This window comes from Ipomoea triloba, chromosome 1, assembly GCF_003576645.1.
Source record: "Ipomoea triloba cultivar NCNSP0323 chromosome 1, ASM357664v1".
Classification (NCBI taxonomy): domain Eukaryota; kingdom Viridiplantae; phylum Streptophyta; class Magnoliopsida; order Solanales; family Convolvulaceae; genus Ipomoea; species Ipomoea triloba.
Genome location: NC_044916.1, coordinates 386,296 through 400,835, shown reverse-complemented (window position 1 = coordinate 400,835; position 14,540 = coordinate 386,296). Strand labels below are relative to the sequence as shown.

At 36.7% G+C, this 14,540-nt stretch overlaps 3 protein-coding genes across 6 annotated transcripts; 2 read left to right on the top strand and 1 right to left on the bottom strand.

Annotated features, from left to right (window-relative positions):
- Positions 1-891: 891 nt before the first annotated feature.
- Positions 892-8,158, top strand: LOC116025317. Its single transcript, XM_031266524.1, has 15 exons — positions 892-1,297; positions 1,969-2,081; positions 2,407-2,456; positions 2,576-2,809; positions 2,902-3,054; positions 3,215-3,310; positions 3,410-3,430; positions 5,216-5,317; positions 5,956-5,987; positions 6,304-6,404; positions 6,511-6,583; positions 6,711-6,742; positions 7,041-7,131; positions 7,290-7,401; positions 7,483-8,158. Exons 1-15 carry the CDS (start codon positions 984-986, stop codon positions 7,798-7,800), a joined length of 1,842 nt encoding a protein of 613 aa, XP_031122384.1. The 5' UTR covers positions 892-983; the 3' UTR covers positions 7,801-8,158.
- A 912-nt stretch (positions 8,159-9,070) lies between these two features.
- LOC116015629 lies at positions 9,071-11,791 on the top strand. 4 transcript variants are annotated; one of them, XM_031255765.1, is made up of 6 exons: positions 9,071-9,178; positions 9,894-10,029; positions 10,220-10,457; positions 10,561-10,968; positions 11,128-11,297; positions 11,397-11,791. In XM_031255765.1, exons 2-6 carry the CDS (start codon positions 9,928-9,930, stop codon positions 11,583-11,585), a joined length of 1,107 nt encoding a protein of 368 aa, XP_031111625.1. In that variant the 5' UTR covers positions 9,071-9,178; positions 9,894-9,927; the 3' UTR covers positions 11,586-11,791. The 4 variants fall into 4 exon arrangements, with proteins under 4 accessions (XP_031111625.1, XP_031111616.1, XP_031111641.1 ...); XM_031255756.1 differs by lacking the exon at positions 9,071-9,178 and adding an exon at positions 9,185-9,272; XM_031255781.1 differs by lacking the exon at positions 9,071-9,178 and adding an exon at positions 9,185-9,272 and having other exon boundaries at positions 9,894-10,040.
- Positions 11,792-11,873: 82 nt separating this feature from the next.
- On the bottom strand, positions 11,874-13,593 carry LOC116015620 (protein trichome birefringence-like 42). Its single transcript, XM_031255745.1, has 4 exons — positions 13,156-13,593; positions 12,875-13,049; positions 12,608-12,792; positions 11,874-12,516 (listed from the first exon to the last, which is right to left on the bottom strand). The coding sequence occupies exons 1-4, from the start codon at positions 13,566-13,568 to the stop codon at positions 11,967-11,969; spliced, it is 1,323 nt and encodes a 440-aa protein (XP_031111605.1). The 5' UTR covers positions 13,569-13,593; the 3' UTR covers positions 11,874-11,966.
- Positions 13,594-14,540: the final 947 nt, after the last annotated feature.

Genomic DNA, 14,540 nt, shown 5'->3' with positions numbered 1-14,540 from the left:
TAATACTTAATATTTCTGACTTCTGAGCATATAATATATTTGCAACTGCGGCTTGCATGCATATATCAATCAGGCTTTGTCATGCTAATTATTGATAAGGTGACAAGGTCTCCCTACAATTTTTTTAATTGCCATACTAATTAATAACTTGATTTTTCAAATTCCCTCTATTTTTAAAAAAATTTCTCAAACATTTTTTAAGTGCTGTCAAAACGGGCTGGTAGGACGGGACGGACCAAATCCCGACAGGCCGCGGGCCTAAATGGGATGAACCAACAAAGCTCGCTCGTTGGCGGGTGCTGTTTTTACAACCCACCCCTATCTAAGTAGGAGATGGGACAAGCCATCCAGGCAGGCAAAATCTCTTTTGAAAGCTCTACTTATAACTTATTGATTTTATCAACATTGAAATAAAATATACAAATAAATGTTAGAGTCAATCAGACAATCACCACCAAATGTTTAATTAATTATGTAACAAAATTGTGGCTGTGGTGGTCCGGAGGAGGACCAAAGAGTTTTTTATAATAGTGAAAAGCTAGTTTACAAATAATTAATAAAAACAATTTTATTATGGCTATACTTTGTCTGGGTAAGAGTCAAACACTTTAGTGTAATTTGGATCAAATTCAAATTAATTTTAAAATACATATGGTTCTGCATGCAAGTAAAAAACATTTGTTTAAAAAAATATTTTAATGATTTTATGTGGGGAAAATAAAATATGTAAGTATTTTTCTTGTATAAAAATGGTGGACTAGGAAACCTCTATCAAATCTCACTGCACACGTGGCATTCTAAGATAGGTGAATTAAGATTTCTTTGATAAGTTTTTTCGTGTGTTGAAGAATAAGATTCTTCTGTAGTTTTATTAGATTCTAACTGGCAATCTGCAACAACATTAGATTTTCCGTTTGTTACTTGAAATCAGAATAAAAGACAAAGATTCCATTTTCTCGCAGGTACACTCGAAAGATTCTAAAATGGCAATGGCGTTCTGTGCCACCTCAAAGCTCAACACTCTCAACCCGGCGCTCTTAACCTCCACAAAGGACGTCGTTATCCATGACCCATTGAAGAGAGTAACGCCGGCGAGAATCTCCGGCGGCGGCATTCGAGTGGCGGCGTCGGGAAGCGGAAGCGGCGCGCCGGCAGCGGTGGAGGTTTACGAGGAAGGGCAGCTGGAGAGACCCCGGTGGACCGGCGAAACGCCGCTGTCTCGCTTTGTCGGAGCCCTCATTTCTTTCAAGCCTCTCTACTCTCTGCTTAAGCTTGGCGCCAGACAAGTCTTTATCAGGTTGTCCCAAAATACAATGAAGTCACAATGTAGCAAAGTGTGTGTGTGTGCGCGCGTTTTTTTTTCTTTTTTTTTTTTTTGGTGAGAAGGAAAATTACAGTTATTATGCGAGTGGGCACATGATAATTCATGTTTTATGACCATAGCCGTCAAAGAAGCACATGATAAAATCATGCTTTATAATCATAGCCCTCAAAGAATCACCACAATGTAAATCATCCTAGATTGTCTAAAGGTCATGTAGCTTAACCAACTTAGTGGAGTTGTATAGTTAGTTAGTTACCTTATAGTTATTAAGTCACAACCCGACCAACTTGGCTGGAATTATCCACGAAAGTGTAGTTTTTTGGGTGACGAAGAAAATCCGCGTGCACTAGGTAAACTCTTCATTGTGACCTTAGCCGGAAAAGAATCACAGGGAGTTAAACTAGCTTAGGTTGCCCATAGCTTACGGCCTCAAACAAAGAAGGCTAGGATTCGAACCTCGTGACCTTGTGGTTATAAGTTTGTATCCTTAATCATCTTGACTAGGGTTACTCTAGCAAAGTGTAGTTTTGGTACTATGAAAGCATACGTTGCATCATGTGTGAAATTATAGTTGTGTCTTGTTTTGAATGATTGTGTGAAGAAAAGGATATGATGGTTTGATTTGATATGGTGGAATGGAACAGCACAGCCGAGAAGACAAATATTCCATGGAGGGAAATGGCAAAGGAAATACTGGAATCAGATGTCTACAAAGAGATGGAAAGCATTCAGAATCAATCTCTTGAATACCCTGACTGTAATTCCCTCATTCTTTACTTTCAATTCCCTGTTAAAATTTCCAGATTTCATCTATTTTATTGCCACTTTGCAATGGCCTGCTGCCTTTAAGACATTATGAACTTGTCTATTGTTCGTTTTTGCCTGGATTTGTATTGTCTAGAAACCGGTGTTTGATGTTTCATTTGGGCGTGCTCGAATTGAAAAAAAAAAACTACCATGAGAAGGCTATCTTTTGTGTATTAAGACACCGAGAACGAACAACTTTGTGTTACCAATCTAGCTATTTTGTTCTGCTCATCGGGTATTCTTGCCAGAAATTGATTTTAGAACTTCTTTTCCAGATTATCTCAGTCCTTTTCATGCTTATGACGAAGGGAATCTTTCCTGGCTGGTAAAAGAACTTTGTGCTCCTCGTGTCTTAAACATCTTTTGTCGAATGCATTCATTAGTTAGTACGATTTGCCAAAAAAAAATGACAATTTGATGTTAAGAAGTTTTTGTGTGGCTCAGGCAGCAGCAGAAGTAGAGCCTGCAACTATGGCAATGGAGTTGCGGGCAATCCCTGATGCCAATTCACTCGATGAAGCTTCTCAGGTTGTACGTGGGAACTGGCTCGATGCTATTGAAAAACATCATAAGCAATATTCGGGTGGTTTTGCAATCCGAGACATTCTTGATATTGGATGCTCTATTGGTATGAGCACCAGATGTCTAGCCAGTAGATACCCTTCTGCTAATCTCACTGTAAGTACTAACAATTTTTTTTGCACCAAAAGCTCTCGTGTCTTGTTGAATAGAACACTTAATAAAGTTAATATTCTTCGGGTTTTCTGCAGGGACTTGATTTATCGCCTTACTTTCTTGCGGTTGCTCAGTTTAAGGAAAAGAATAGTGACAGAAAAAAGAACCCTACACGCTGGATTCATGCGAATGGCGAAGACACTGGCTTGCCTTCAAAATCCTTTGACCTTGTCTCCATTTCATATGTGGTATGTAGCCTTGTCTAGCAATCTTCTGTCATGAACTCGAGAACATAGTGAAAGTCGGATTAAGAACACTCGAACCTTAGTTGAGCTGTAATAATTTTTCGTTTTGTCAAACACTCGAACTGTTCTGCATAGCTGATAGGCACTCTACTGGCCTATGCAGTTTCATGAATGCCCCGAGAGAGCAATTCGAAATGTAGTGAAGGAGTCATTTCGGTTGCTTAGACCTGGAGGAACTTTTTCTGTAACAGACAACTCGGTAATCATCAAACTTCTAATGTTCTTGAACTTGAATACCAAAGTACCAAAGTTCAGCCACTGAAACAATCATTCTAACATATTCTGCTTCGTTTTGCAGCCAAAATCGAAGAAACTGCAGGTAAGGTTTTCCCTTTTCCTCGTCACATCATAATAACGAACAAACAGATGATACATAAGTCACGGTTCGTTCTGGTTTTTTTCGTTTCCAGGAATTACCGCCCGTGCTGTTTACGTTAATGAAGAGCACCGAGCCTTTTCTCGACGAATACTACTTGACTGATCTCGAAGGGGCGATGAGAGAAGCCGGGTTTGTTAATGTGCAGAGTGTGTTGACTGATCCAAGGCACAGAACTGTGACTGCCACTGTGCCTTACTGAAACATTTTTTTCCTTTCTGGTTCATAAAATTTTCACTGTATCTTCTCCCAGATTATTGAAACCTTTGATGCCATCATATATGTGGACTTTGGTGTGCTGAGATTCGGAGAATGAGATCTTTGAGCCTCTGACACACTATCCATTTTTTGTCACAAGTAACTCATTCAAATGTTTCTGCATATTTGTTTGGAATTTGCCGGTTGGTTCAATTTTTGGCTTGGGTTCAAAGAAAGTAATGTTTTTCTTTAGGATGATGAGCGAGTTACCGCAAGTGGGAGGTGTGCACCGGATAAATTATTTTCTTATGTAAAAGTACTATACCAGCGAGGTAAATTGCACTAGTCAATATGAGAGTTATGTTTCATTCACTGAACAACTCTTTTCAGTGTAAGGAAACAAATTTTTAAGTGAAATGAAAGTTGAGTCACGTGACAAGATTATTGGAAATGGTACTGGACCTGGCCTAGAGCAATCTAACTCGTCAAAACATTGATGACAGTCAAACAGTAGCGTTCAGGAGTAAAGAGCAAATGGAACCGTTGCAAGAGTCCATGCACTTATTAGAGCGCACAACAATTACTGAAGAGTCATAACACTTATTGAGTGGAGTCGTTGTACTTATTAGGAGGCCGTTGCTATTACGTAGTATTATGTAACCGTTATGCTTTGTAGTATAAAAGTCGAGCTCCGTGACAATAGAGGTAACATGCTCTAAAACTTGTACTCAAACTTTAAAGTACGGAGTAATATAATTCTGTTTAGTTACAAATATACCCGATTATTACCGTTAACGCCTTTAAAAATATTGAAATTACAACATTTTATATAGTCAACTCCTTTGTAATAACCTACATGACCATGTAGAATAGACTCTACCAAAAGTAAACTTATCATAATCTTCGGATACAAGAATTATGTTGCACTCTTTTCGTCACCCCTTGATTTTTTGTTTTCAAAAAAATAAAATTGATTCTTATAAATTCATTTCAAGGGGGAAGATGGAATCGTGCAAACTACTCTACCAAATGCCATGGTTTTGTCACCAACCAAACACCCAAATAATTGAACTTCATTTATTTATTTATTACTTATCTATTTTATTTTTATTACTTGTAATTGATATTTATATACATAAATACCAAATATATTTATTCTTAATTAATTTTTTTTAGTACTATTAATAATGTAGTATTTGTTAATACATAGTCTATCAATTTGCTGAATCACAAAAAGTCAATGCTTCTAATGAGATTCGAACTTGTGACCTCCTATTTGAGAATTGAGCGGAAAACAATGAAAATATTCATAAAACCTTTAAAAAAAAAAAAGCAAAATAAATAAATAAAATAATGATAAAAGAAAAAAAAAAAGAATAGTAAAATGAGAAAGGAAGGAATTGATATATCCGGAATTCCTTATTGCTTGCTTAACGATTCAGGCCAATCAGAACCGGTGTTCACACTGATCTCCCGACTGCAAAATTCATTACAATTCAGCTATTGGGCGAAGCTGCTAAGATTGATTAGATCATGGAGACAGAAAAGAGCACAGACCCGAAACCAGAAGAGTCCGAAGAAGAAGCAATAGAGCTTATTCTCTTTCAAGTATCAGAATGCTATGTTTACCTGGTAAGCCCACCTCACTCCTTTCTGTGTTTTCAAGCGGTATTTTTGGTTGTTTATTGAGGATGTGCAATGGGTTTTCGACTGATTTAGATTCAGATTGAAATTATGGCTGTATCCCTTATACGTTATCATTTTTGGAATATTTGGGTTTAATGAATTTAGTGACTTTAGATGTTCGGTTATGGAGTTTGCTTTCTAAAATAAATATAGAAATTAAGTGAAGAAACTTTGGTGATTTTAAAGATTCAATCTTGTTGGATTGGGCTGTTGAAAATTGAAATGATTCTTGAATTGGTAGTGCTACTGCTTTAGTCTACTCCAGATTGTTAGGTCTGGGTTTGTTTTTATGCACTAGGGCTAGATCATTGATATTCTGAGCTGGAAAATCTTAATGGGGATTTTTGAAAAGGTGGATTAACTGGAGATTGTAGGCTCTTTTGGTATACTGCTTCATAGTTTGACTGGTAATCCAGGTACCTTAGTAACCAACTAATGTTCTCTTGACTAAGAAAGATTTGATTTTGAGAAGGAGATGATTGCGTGCAATGAGTTAAGTCATTAGTTTGCGTCATTCCTTGTATTGATTGTAAGTACTAGATGCATCAAGGGATCTCACGTTTATGTTGCGTGCCATTCTACAGATTCCTCCCAGAAAAAGTGCAGCTTCATACAGGTTTTGACTAATTACTTCTTATTTATTGAAATACGGAGTATATTTTTGTATTGTGCATATGGTGCATCATTTGAATTTGAATTCTCTCTTTAATTACCGAAGTTTCCATATTGTTTGTTGAGCTATTTGAACTATTAGCTCTTCAATTGCCAACTTTAAGTCTTTGGAAAATCACCAAGTTTTTGCCATTACGCTTACTGAAATTGGAACTCATCCCAGCTAGTTCACACAGATCTACAATGACACCAAGTACTGTTGAAAATTTAGTTTTCACATACCTGTGGCTAAAATTTCATTGACCATTAGCTTCTTACAGGGCTGACGAGTGGAATGTGAACAAATGGGCATGGGAGGGTGCACTAAAGGTTTTAAGCAAAGGAGAAGAATGCATAATCAGACTTGAAGACAAGACAACAGGTTGGCTCTAGTTGATATTAGAAAAATCGGTTGTATATAACTTATATTTCCATTGCTTTATCCAATTGTTGATATATAATCTCTGAGTTTGATATGTTTAAAATAGGTGAACTTTATGCCCGGGCTTTTCTGAGAGATGGGGAGCCTCATCCAGTGGAGCCGGTGATTGATAGTAGCAGGTGTAGAGAGATTGTAATCTAAATGATTTACGTTCATTTTATTGCAGCGTTTCTGCTCACAGGAATGATTGGATGATGTATTAGTTTTCTATAATTAATGTTCCTTTTTTTTTTTTTTTCATTGCAGATACTTTGTTCTCCGAGTAGAAGAGAATATTGGTATTTACAATGCTGCCCTGCTTTATTACTTGTGTGTTTATCTTATCCCATTTACCATTGTGGGCTTGTTAGTAGATCTATCAATTCTCGAACTTAACAATCTCCAACTTTATGACTTTATCTGAGGATTGCACTTGTTCCAATCAATCTTTTGTAATCAAGATATATATACTTCAATTTGCATTATTCTCTTATTGAGCCGTGTGGTGGAACGATTAGATGATTCTCAACGTGACATGCGTAGAGGTTATGCAGTTCAGATTTGTTAAAAATGGTGACATCCTTATAAAATGTGTAGGTGGTCGCCGTAGGCATGCTTTTCTTGGCATTGGATTCCGGGAAAGACCCGAAGCTTATGACTTCCAAGCTGCCCTTCATGACCATATGAAGTAATTATAGACTCCATCGTATCCAATTTTCCCGTGTTTTCTTATATCATTTCCGTTTCTTCCATGTAGGAAAAGTAAAGGCTACATGCTTGGATTTCCATACGAGGAAACATGATTTTATGGTTTTCTTGATTGATTTGCTTCTCAACTGTTAACAGGTACCTAAATAAGAAGAAAACTGCTGAAGAGATGGAGCAACAATTCCAGAAAACGACATCAGTTGACTACAGTTTGAAAGAGGGGGAGACTCTCGTACTTCAAATTAAAAACGTAAAGACGTGAAAATCTCGTATTTACCAAATTGTCTTTAATTGCGTTGTTGTTGTTCTTATTTATTCCCGATGACAACAGAAAGCTGGGAGTGGCAGCAGCATAAGGTCAAAGTTCTTCGAGCAAGGTTTAAACTTAAACAATCTATCGTTGGAGGACAAGGCGAACCGAAAAGAATCTCCGCTACTACTTAAACTCCCGCCACCCCCCCTAACACCCGTTGCTACTCCAGAGAATTCTCCTTCAGGGTCACCGCCCGAATTTAGTCTCGACCAGTCTCCTAAAGGCAAGGATTCCTCCCCCGCCATTGAACAATCAGGTAAATCCGAATCAACTGGAAACCTACGCCCGCAGGAAGTTGAAGACGACGACTTTGGGGATTTTCAAGCTGCTGGGTAATGTGATAATTGGAACTGATATGACTGTACTAAAACGCTCGAATTTGTTTACATTCACCGAATGCCTTATATAATGGAGTAGTACATATGATCCTCTAGTTTAGCCGCACCCTCTTGTTCAAACTGTCCTTTGATCTTATCGGTACGATCCTTTTCCCTGCCCAGCAATAGAACAGCATGAGTTTTGATGCCTTGTCTGGCCAGAGATGTTGCTTTGATACTGTGATCAGATGATTGGGTTTTCAATCTGTTTTTATGTGTCAAAAGGGAATTTATACTTAGGGTTTGAATTGTGGTGTTTGATTTCTTGAAATTGTTTATTTTAATTTTTAGACTGTTAAAATGATGCTTTTGGATGATCTTCAGTTGTGCTTATAATCATGCATGCTTCAAGGGGCAGTTACAATTATATTTTCCGTCTTTAATCTCTCTATGAAAAGCCAAGTGAGGAGCACTTAGTATAGTATGCAATCGTAATGTAAGGTGAATTCTGGTCCAAAATGCAGTCGTTTTATAACATACACTAATTGTATTATTAGCATTGCTATTTTTTCGCACAATTATAAACAATGTTACGTTGGTACTTGTTAATTATATGTTTATAAGATTAATACTTTATGTTTATAATAAAAACTTGCTAATTTTCAATAAAACTATATAATAATCATGAGTATATGCTAAACACTTAATTTATGAACCTTTTCACTTTAAGTTTATTTATCTATAGTTCACATATTATAAACTTAAAATAACGTTAGATTTACTTGACATTAATATACTTATTATAGGTAATAAATTATATATATTTATAAATGTAAGTTTATATACTTACATTTAATAAATTATGTACTTACTATAAATGTGAATATTTATCAAAAGAAATGAAATAAGAAAAAAATGCGTTAATTTAAATTTAAACCATGTATTTACAATGTAAGGTGAACCATTTGCAATATATTATGTGTATCTAGTTCAAATATAATATATAGTAAGATGATGAATGTTCAATTTAAATTCAACTATTTAGATGATAATTTTTTTTAAAGACTCAAATAAACTATAACACTTAATATGTTACAAATAAAATTTTCAATAAATTTTATATAGGGATATAATTTACCTAAGACACACACTCAAATAACAGCTACAAGTTTTTTTTGATAAAAAAAAAAAATCAATTCTTGACCAAATCCTTAAGGCAATATTGCAATTTAGGAAAAAAATGGAGATTAAAACTTCTATTTTGTTCTTTATTTATTATTTTTAACTTCATAAAACTTCAATCTTTTCTTTATTTTAGATATAATTAGAAATTTCTGTTTGCACAGCTCTCTAACTCTCTCTTTCAACTTCTCAAGGATTCTACTTCTATAGGCCAGGTAATCTATTTAGATTATATCTTTTTCAGATTCACTAAGACCCTTTCAAGTTCCGATTTTCTGCTTCCGGGTTTTAAAAAATATTTCTCGAGTTGTAAGTTTCTCTGCTTCAATTCTGACGATCATGTTCTATATATAATATTCAGCCACAAGTAATACTCTAACTTTCTATTGATATTTTGCTAAGAATTTGTATTGTTTGGTTGTAGAGTTTGAGTATGATATGCTTAAGCTGCAGAGTTTTTTTTTTTATTTGATAATTTTCTTTAATTGTTGGAAAATTGTTTGAGCACAATTGATTGGTTTTGCTGGTTTCGAGTTGAGGATCACGTTTCTGACTTTTATGTACTTAATGAATTTTTATGCTTCGATATACTAATGAATTGATTGATGGGTTTGGAATATTTGTATGCGAAATTTATCTTGGAGTGTAATCACGTCAGTGTGGGATGTCTGGAGTGGCTGTGGAGAGTAGAAAGCTCAAATGCTGTTTTTTTGTTTTTTTGTTTTTTTTTTGTTTTTTTAATATATATAATGATTATTTTTAAAAATCTCTTTTGGGTTGTTTGGAGATTGTTATGTGCTATATATTGTGATTTTATTGATCTCCATTTAAGGTCTTAGAGTTGATTGGTGGTGTATTCCTGTTATATTCTTATGATCAAGCTCCCTCATATAGATTCCTGATAGTTATTGAATTGATGCACCTGAGCAGCAACACCCAAAGGCTGTGTGTTTTTCATTGAATTATGCCTGATTCAACGGAGTATTCAGCTATGGATTTGAAAAATATATCTTGGTTTGGAAATATGTACCAGAAGTTTGAAGCTTTATGCTTGGAGGTTGAAGAGGTACGTGTCAGGTGAAGTCTTTGTCTTTCATCTACGTATGCTTTTTAGACATGGCGTGGTTTTCATTTTGAAGCAAAAAGGTGCCTCGTAGAAAGAATGATTTTTGTTCTTGACAATGATGTTCAAATTTTGCATGGAACTCTGATCAAATTGCCATTGATCGTTATACTTTGCTTATACTACCTTTCAGGACACTGTTAATTATGTTGAAAGTCAGGTGCAAATTGTTGGTGAAAGTGTCAAGAAGTTCTATTCAGAAGTGATGCAAGATTTGCGTCCCAGATCGTATGTAGATCCTGTGAAAGTTGCTCGTAATGACTTGTCTCTATTTGCCCAGAATGAGATTGAGAAGAAGGCAAAGGAAAACCTCGTAGAACAGCCTGGGGGTGTTGATATGAAACTTTCAGAGGATTCTGAAGTTCTCAAGGGTAGGAATCGTGGTTATTGGTCATTTTCTAACGAAGCTTAAAATGTTATCATTGTTTCCGTCAGGCATTTCTGTTAATACTGTGCCTTGTGAGGTGTATCCAGGGAAAAACAACCTTGGAGGAAAAAGTTTGGGGATCGGAGAGAACTCTAAAGACGACCAATCTCTGCTTAAAATGTCTGGGTCAGTAACTCCACTTTCGGAGGAGAGGAATAGGATGCCTTCAGTTTATGAGAATAGACGAGGTTATTCTATGGCACGTGACCACATAACTGTGGCTTTACCTGAATTTGGCAATTCTGAATGTACTTCCTCTTTAGCTAGAGGATGTGCTTCTAAAGAAACTACAACGGGGAGTTGTGATCATATACCAGTTGTAAGTATGCCTGTTATTAGCAGTTCAATAGGTGCTGCAGCTTCTGATACGACTTCACCCGTTGAATCTTCTGGGCTTCTGGTAGAAGATTTTGCACTTATTTCCTCATTCGGTGGCCCATCCTTAAGATCAAGTGGTATAAAATTCAGCTAGTATTTATTTACTTTGTTTTAGTTTGACTTGTAATAAAATTTTGTCTGAATTCCATTCCTTTCTTTTCTTAATTCTGTATTTATTTTTTCTTAATTCTATTACAAAAATGAAGCTATATCTGTCTACTTATTATTTTCTATAGAAAGACCACAGAATTGCAACACCGATGTTGTTGAGACGTTCGATGTGACTGAGCAAGTGATGGAAATGGTCGAGCTCATTGATGAGCAACAGCTAGAGGAAACATGTGTTTTGATTGAAGGCAACAAGCTCCATTTCCCCGAGCAACCGGTCAAACATAAGTCATACAAGGTCTGTCACCCCTCCACCCTCGTGTATGTGTGGGCACATGGCTGTGAAACTGGTTCCATTTGTGTTATTAACCAAATAGCTCTATTTTTTTATTCCCAGAAAAAAATTCGGGAAGCATTTTGTTCAAAAAAGGGATCAACAAGGGAGTATGAACATCTCGTAGCACAACATGAAGGTCAACCTTTAAATCGGGAGGCTGAAGAAAATGTGATGCCTGCTCTGGTAGCAAAGTTGAACATGAAGCTATCCGCTAGTGGTTTTCCTGATTCTGAGTGGGAGATTATATAGATATATGACACTCTAAATCGTATTTCTTTTTCTGATCAGTTCCATGAGATTTCTAAAGATTAGAAAATGATTCACTGTGCATCAGTAAATCGTGTGGTGGTATGAACAATCAGTGATACATTCATAGAAGCGACACTTATGTGTCACTTACAACTGTTGCAATTTCATTTTATGCAATATGATAGCTTTTTTTCTTGCTCTTGAAATCTTCCTATTCTCCTTGAATTTGATTCTAAAGTAGTTACAATGTGTGCCACTGATAATATGCCGATATTTGATGCTAAAACATTAATTAGCATTCCGGAAAGCAAGATTTATTGAAATTTTTTTACCAGGGAATTCTTAGCTGAATGTGAATTTGGTTAAGAATTTGTTAAATTTTTAAGCATTACTGGAGTTAACAATCGAACTAGTTGAATGTGAAATGAAATGCTTGCTATTTGGGCCGCAAGTTGAGCCGTCCAAAACCATGGATGCATAGAGCAGCCTGTTCCATGTATCTGGCAGTCCGGGCAGACACCAATGGCTGCAATCACTGTAAGTTTCTTTTGGATTAAGTTTTTTCTCGATCATCTGTTTACCATTCTTTCTGGCGTATACTGTAGGATGTGCATCTTTTCTGTACTGAGATAGCTTTGTTATATTAAGGTACCTCACTCGAGTTTTCAGGTTTGAAACTGTTCTCTCGACAATCTTCCTCAGAGGTTCGGGGAACACTGTCATATCAGACACGTCTATGATTGGTTTTGTTTCATTGTAACACCAATGCTGACCGTGGTGTTCCGGGGAAATGCTCCGAAAGAAGATTGTTGTCTTGGTTGGATCAATGTTGTCGTCAATCCACTTCCCCCAGGTTTGCATGGCTAACTTAAACGCTGATTCAATCCCCATTTCATCTGTCAATTTCTCCTCGTATTGAAATAAGTCCCACCTGCAGGTATCCTTCGTTAATTTTTTGACTCCCCTTCGAAGGTAATAAAACACGCATAATTTCCATGAAAGTAGTATTTAGGGTTGCTTACGCCTTTAACTTCCCACGATGAGTCCACCAATGCCCTGTATTGAATACCATAATCTCTGCACCTTTCCATCGCTTAGATGATGGATCGAGTTTGTCTAGCCTCAAAACCTTCGGAGAACCAGCTTGATTTGAATCAAGTTGCACTAGGAACGGGCTCCAGTAGAACTCTACAGATACATTGTAGTCCTGTAACAGAAACACACAAATTCGGGATGGTTTAAGTAAACTACTGAATTCATAGAGACAAATTCGGGATGGTTTTAGCTACCTTTGCTTTAAACACTTTGTAGGAGCCACTTTGAACCGAAACAATGGCTCTTGAGGAAGGGATAGCAGAATATAGAAGGCAAGCGAGAGATTCCCACTGGTTTCTGTTTAGTGAATCGCCAACAATGATCACCCTTTTTCCTCTAAGCCTCTCTAACATATCTGTGGCATTAAAGCTAAGAAAACCGAGTCTCGGACATTACTGCCTTTAGATAGATAGATAGACTACACTTGCTAGGTATACGAGAACAGATAAGAGGCCGTTTAAATGTTTAATCTTACCTAGGAACGACGCAGCCACTAGCTTCCCAACTCCATTTTTCATACTCGGAATCCGGCCTTCCATTCCTCTGGCAACTAACTTGGTCGCTGAGGAACGGGCACTTTGATACTTCATACAAAGGACTCTCCATTGGCTTGTAAACCCATTTCCCTTCAAATATATCACACTTCTCGTGGTTCTGTGGGAACACATTCCCATGACCATTTCCCGCCACATTCAAGAATTCGGGATTTTCTTGAGCTGGCAGGCTGTATAAAGGCGGCATTGTAGTTATCATGGAGTTTTGAAGGGACCAGAAGCCCAAAACCTCTGTGTTGAAACTTAGGCAAAGTAGGAGAATGAAACAACTAATCACGAAGCTTGCATAAGAGCAAAGCTTCCATTTCTCGCTGGTTTTCGAGGTGCTCTCCATTCTTGGGAGAACAGAAATGATGGTATGTTTGTGAAGCTGGTTTATTTCAGTTATGTAGATCTTGTTTGTATATTTGGTGAGTGATTAGGTCAAGATGAGTACTAGCAGGTGGTCGAAATTATAGTTATTGGTAATCAAGAGGAGTACTAGCGAGTCGTAATTATGGTTATTGACTTTGTTCTTTCACTATGAACTATTAGCCTTTTATGTGGTTAATTTATACATATGAGGTTTGTGTTCATGATCTTAATCAAAGTAACAGCACATCATGTTATGAGAGACATGTAAAAGTAAAACATGTGTTGGGTTCTTGATATGAGCTAAGATATTTACTTGTTAAGGAATTGCAGCATTCTTCCATTTGAGAATACTCTCACCTTTTGTCTACCAGAACTTTGTTAATCTTTTTTTGGTTAAACCACGAGGTGTTCCGGGTCTTTCTCTATCTGTTTTACGGTCTGGCTCTATCCGACTAATCCCTGTTCACTCTGAGAGGCATGAGAATTGGTCCGGGAGAAATCATTACTTGTGAGAATTGAACTCGAGTTATCCCGAAATTTTCCCCACAAAGAGAGTTCAATTATTATTTGAATTATTTGAACTACCCGCTGAGTTCAAGAAAGAACTTTGTTATGCCATCTTGAATGTAGTAAGACCGTAAGTTGAAAATCATGTTTCTGACACAGTGTATTGGTAAATTTACAAATTTCTAGATTAAGTTATTGGGGTGTTCGTGATGGGGAGAAGTTGAAAGCGGTCTTGTTTCAAAGAGGTTAGGTTGTTTTGGTCAATGCCTACTTTGTGATGCTCTTCAATTGAAGACTAGCCCAGCCGTACGTAAACTACTACTTACATTTAGGCTTTAGCTGTCCATTTTAATGTGCTACTTTTTTTTTTTTGAAAATCAATAATCAAATATATTAAATCAATAGACTGGAAATACACAAAGGCGGGGACGAAACCCACACACCA

Coding starts and splice junctions, on each gene's coding strand:
- LOC116025317 (XM_031266524.1), top strand. CDS start 984: ATGGCAATGGCGTTCTGTGCCACCTCAAAGCTCAACACTCTCAACCCG. Junction 6,405..6,510: donor ACTTGAAGACAAGACAACAG/GTTGGCTCTAGT, acceptor TGTTTAAAATAG/GTGAACTTTATGCCCGGGCT. Junction 7,132..7,289: donor GCCCTTCATGACCATATGAA/GTAATTATAGAC, acceptor AACTGTTAACAG/GTACCTAAATAAGAAGAAAA.
- LOC116015629 (XM_031255765.1), top strand. CDS start 9,928: ATGCCTGATTCAACGGAGTATTCAGCTATGGATTTGAAAAATATATCT. Junction 10,969..11,127: donor CCCATCCTTAAGATCAAGTG/GTATAAAATTCA, acceptor TATTTTCTATAG/AAAGACCACAGAATTGCAAC. Junction 11,298..11,396: donor TCAAACATAAGTCATACAAG/GTCTGTCACCCC, acceptor TTTTATTCCCAG/AAAAAAATTCGGGAAGCATT.
- LOC116015620 (XM_031255745.1), bottom strand. CDS start 13,568: ATGGAGAGCACCTCGAAAACCAGCGAGAAATGGAAGCTTTGCTCTTAT. Junction 13,050..13,155: donor AGTGGCTGCGTCGTTCCTAG/GTAAGATTAAAC, acceptor CGGTTTTCTTAG/CTTTAATGCCACAGATATGT. Junction 12,517..12,607: donor CATCGTGGGAAGTTAAAGGC/GTAAGCAACCCT, acceptor GGATACCTGCAG/GTGGGACTTATTTCAATACG.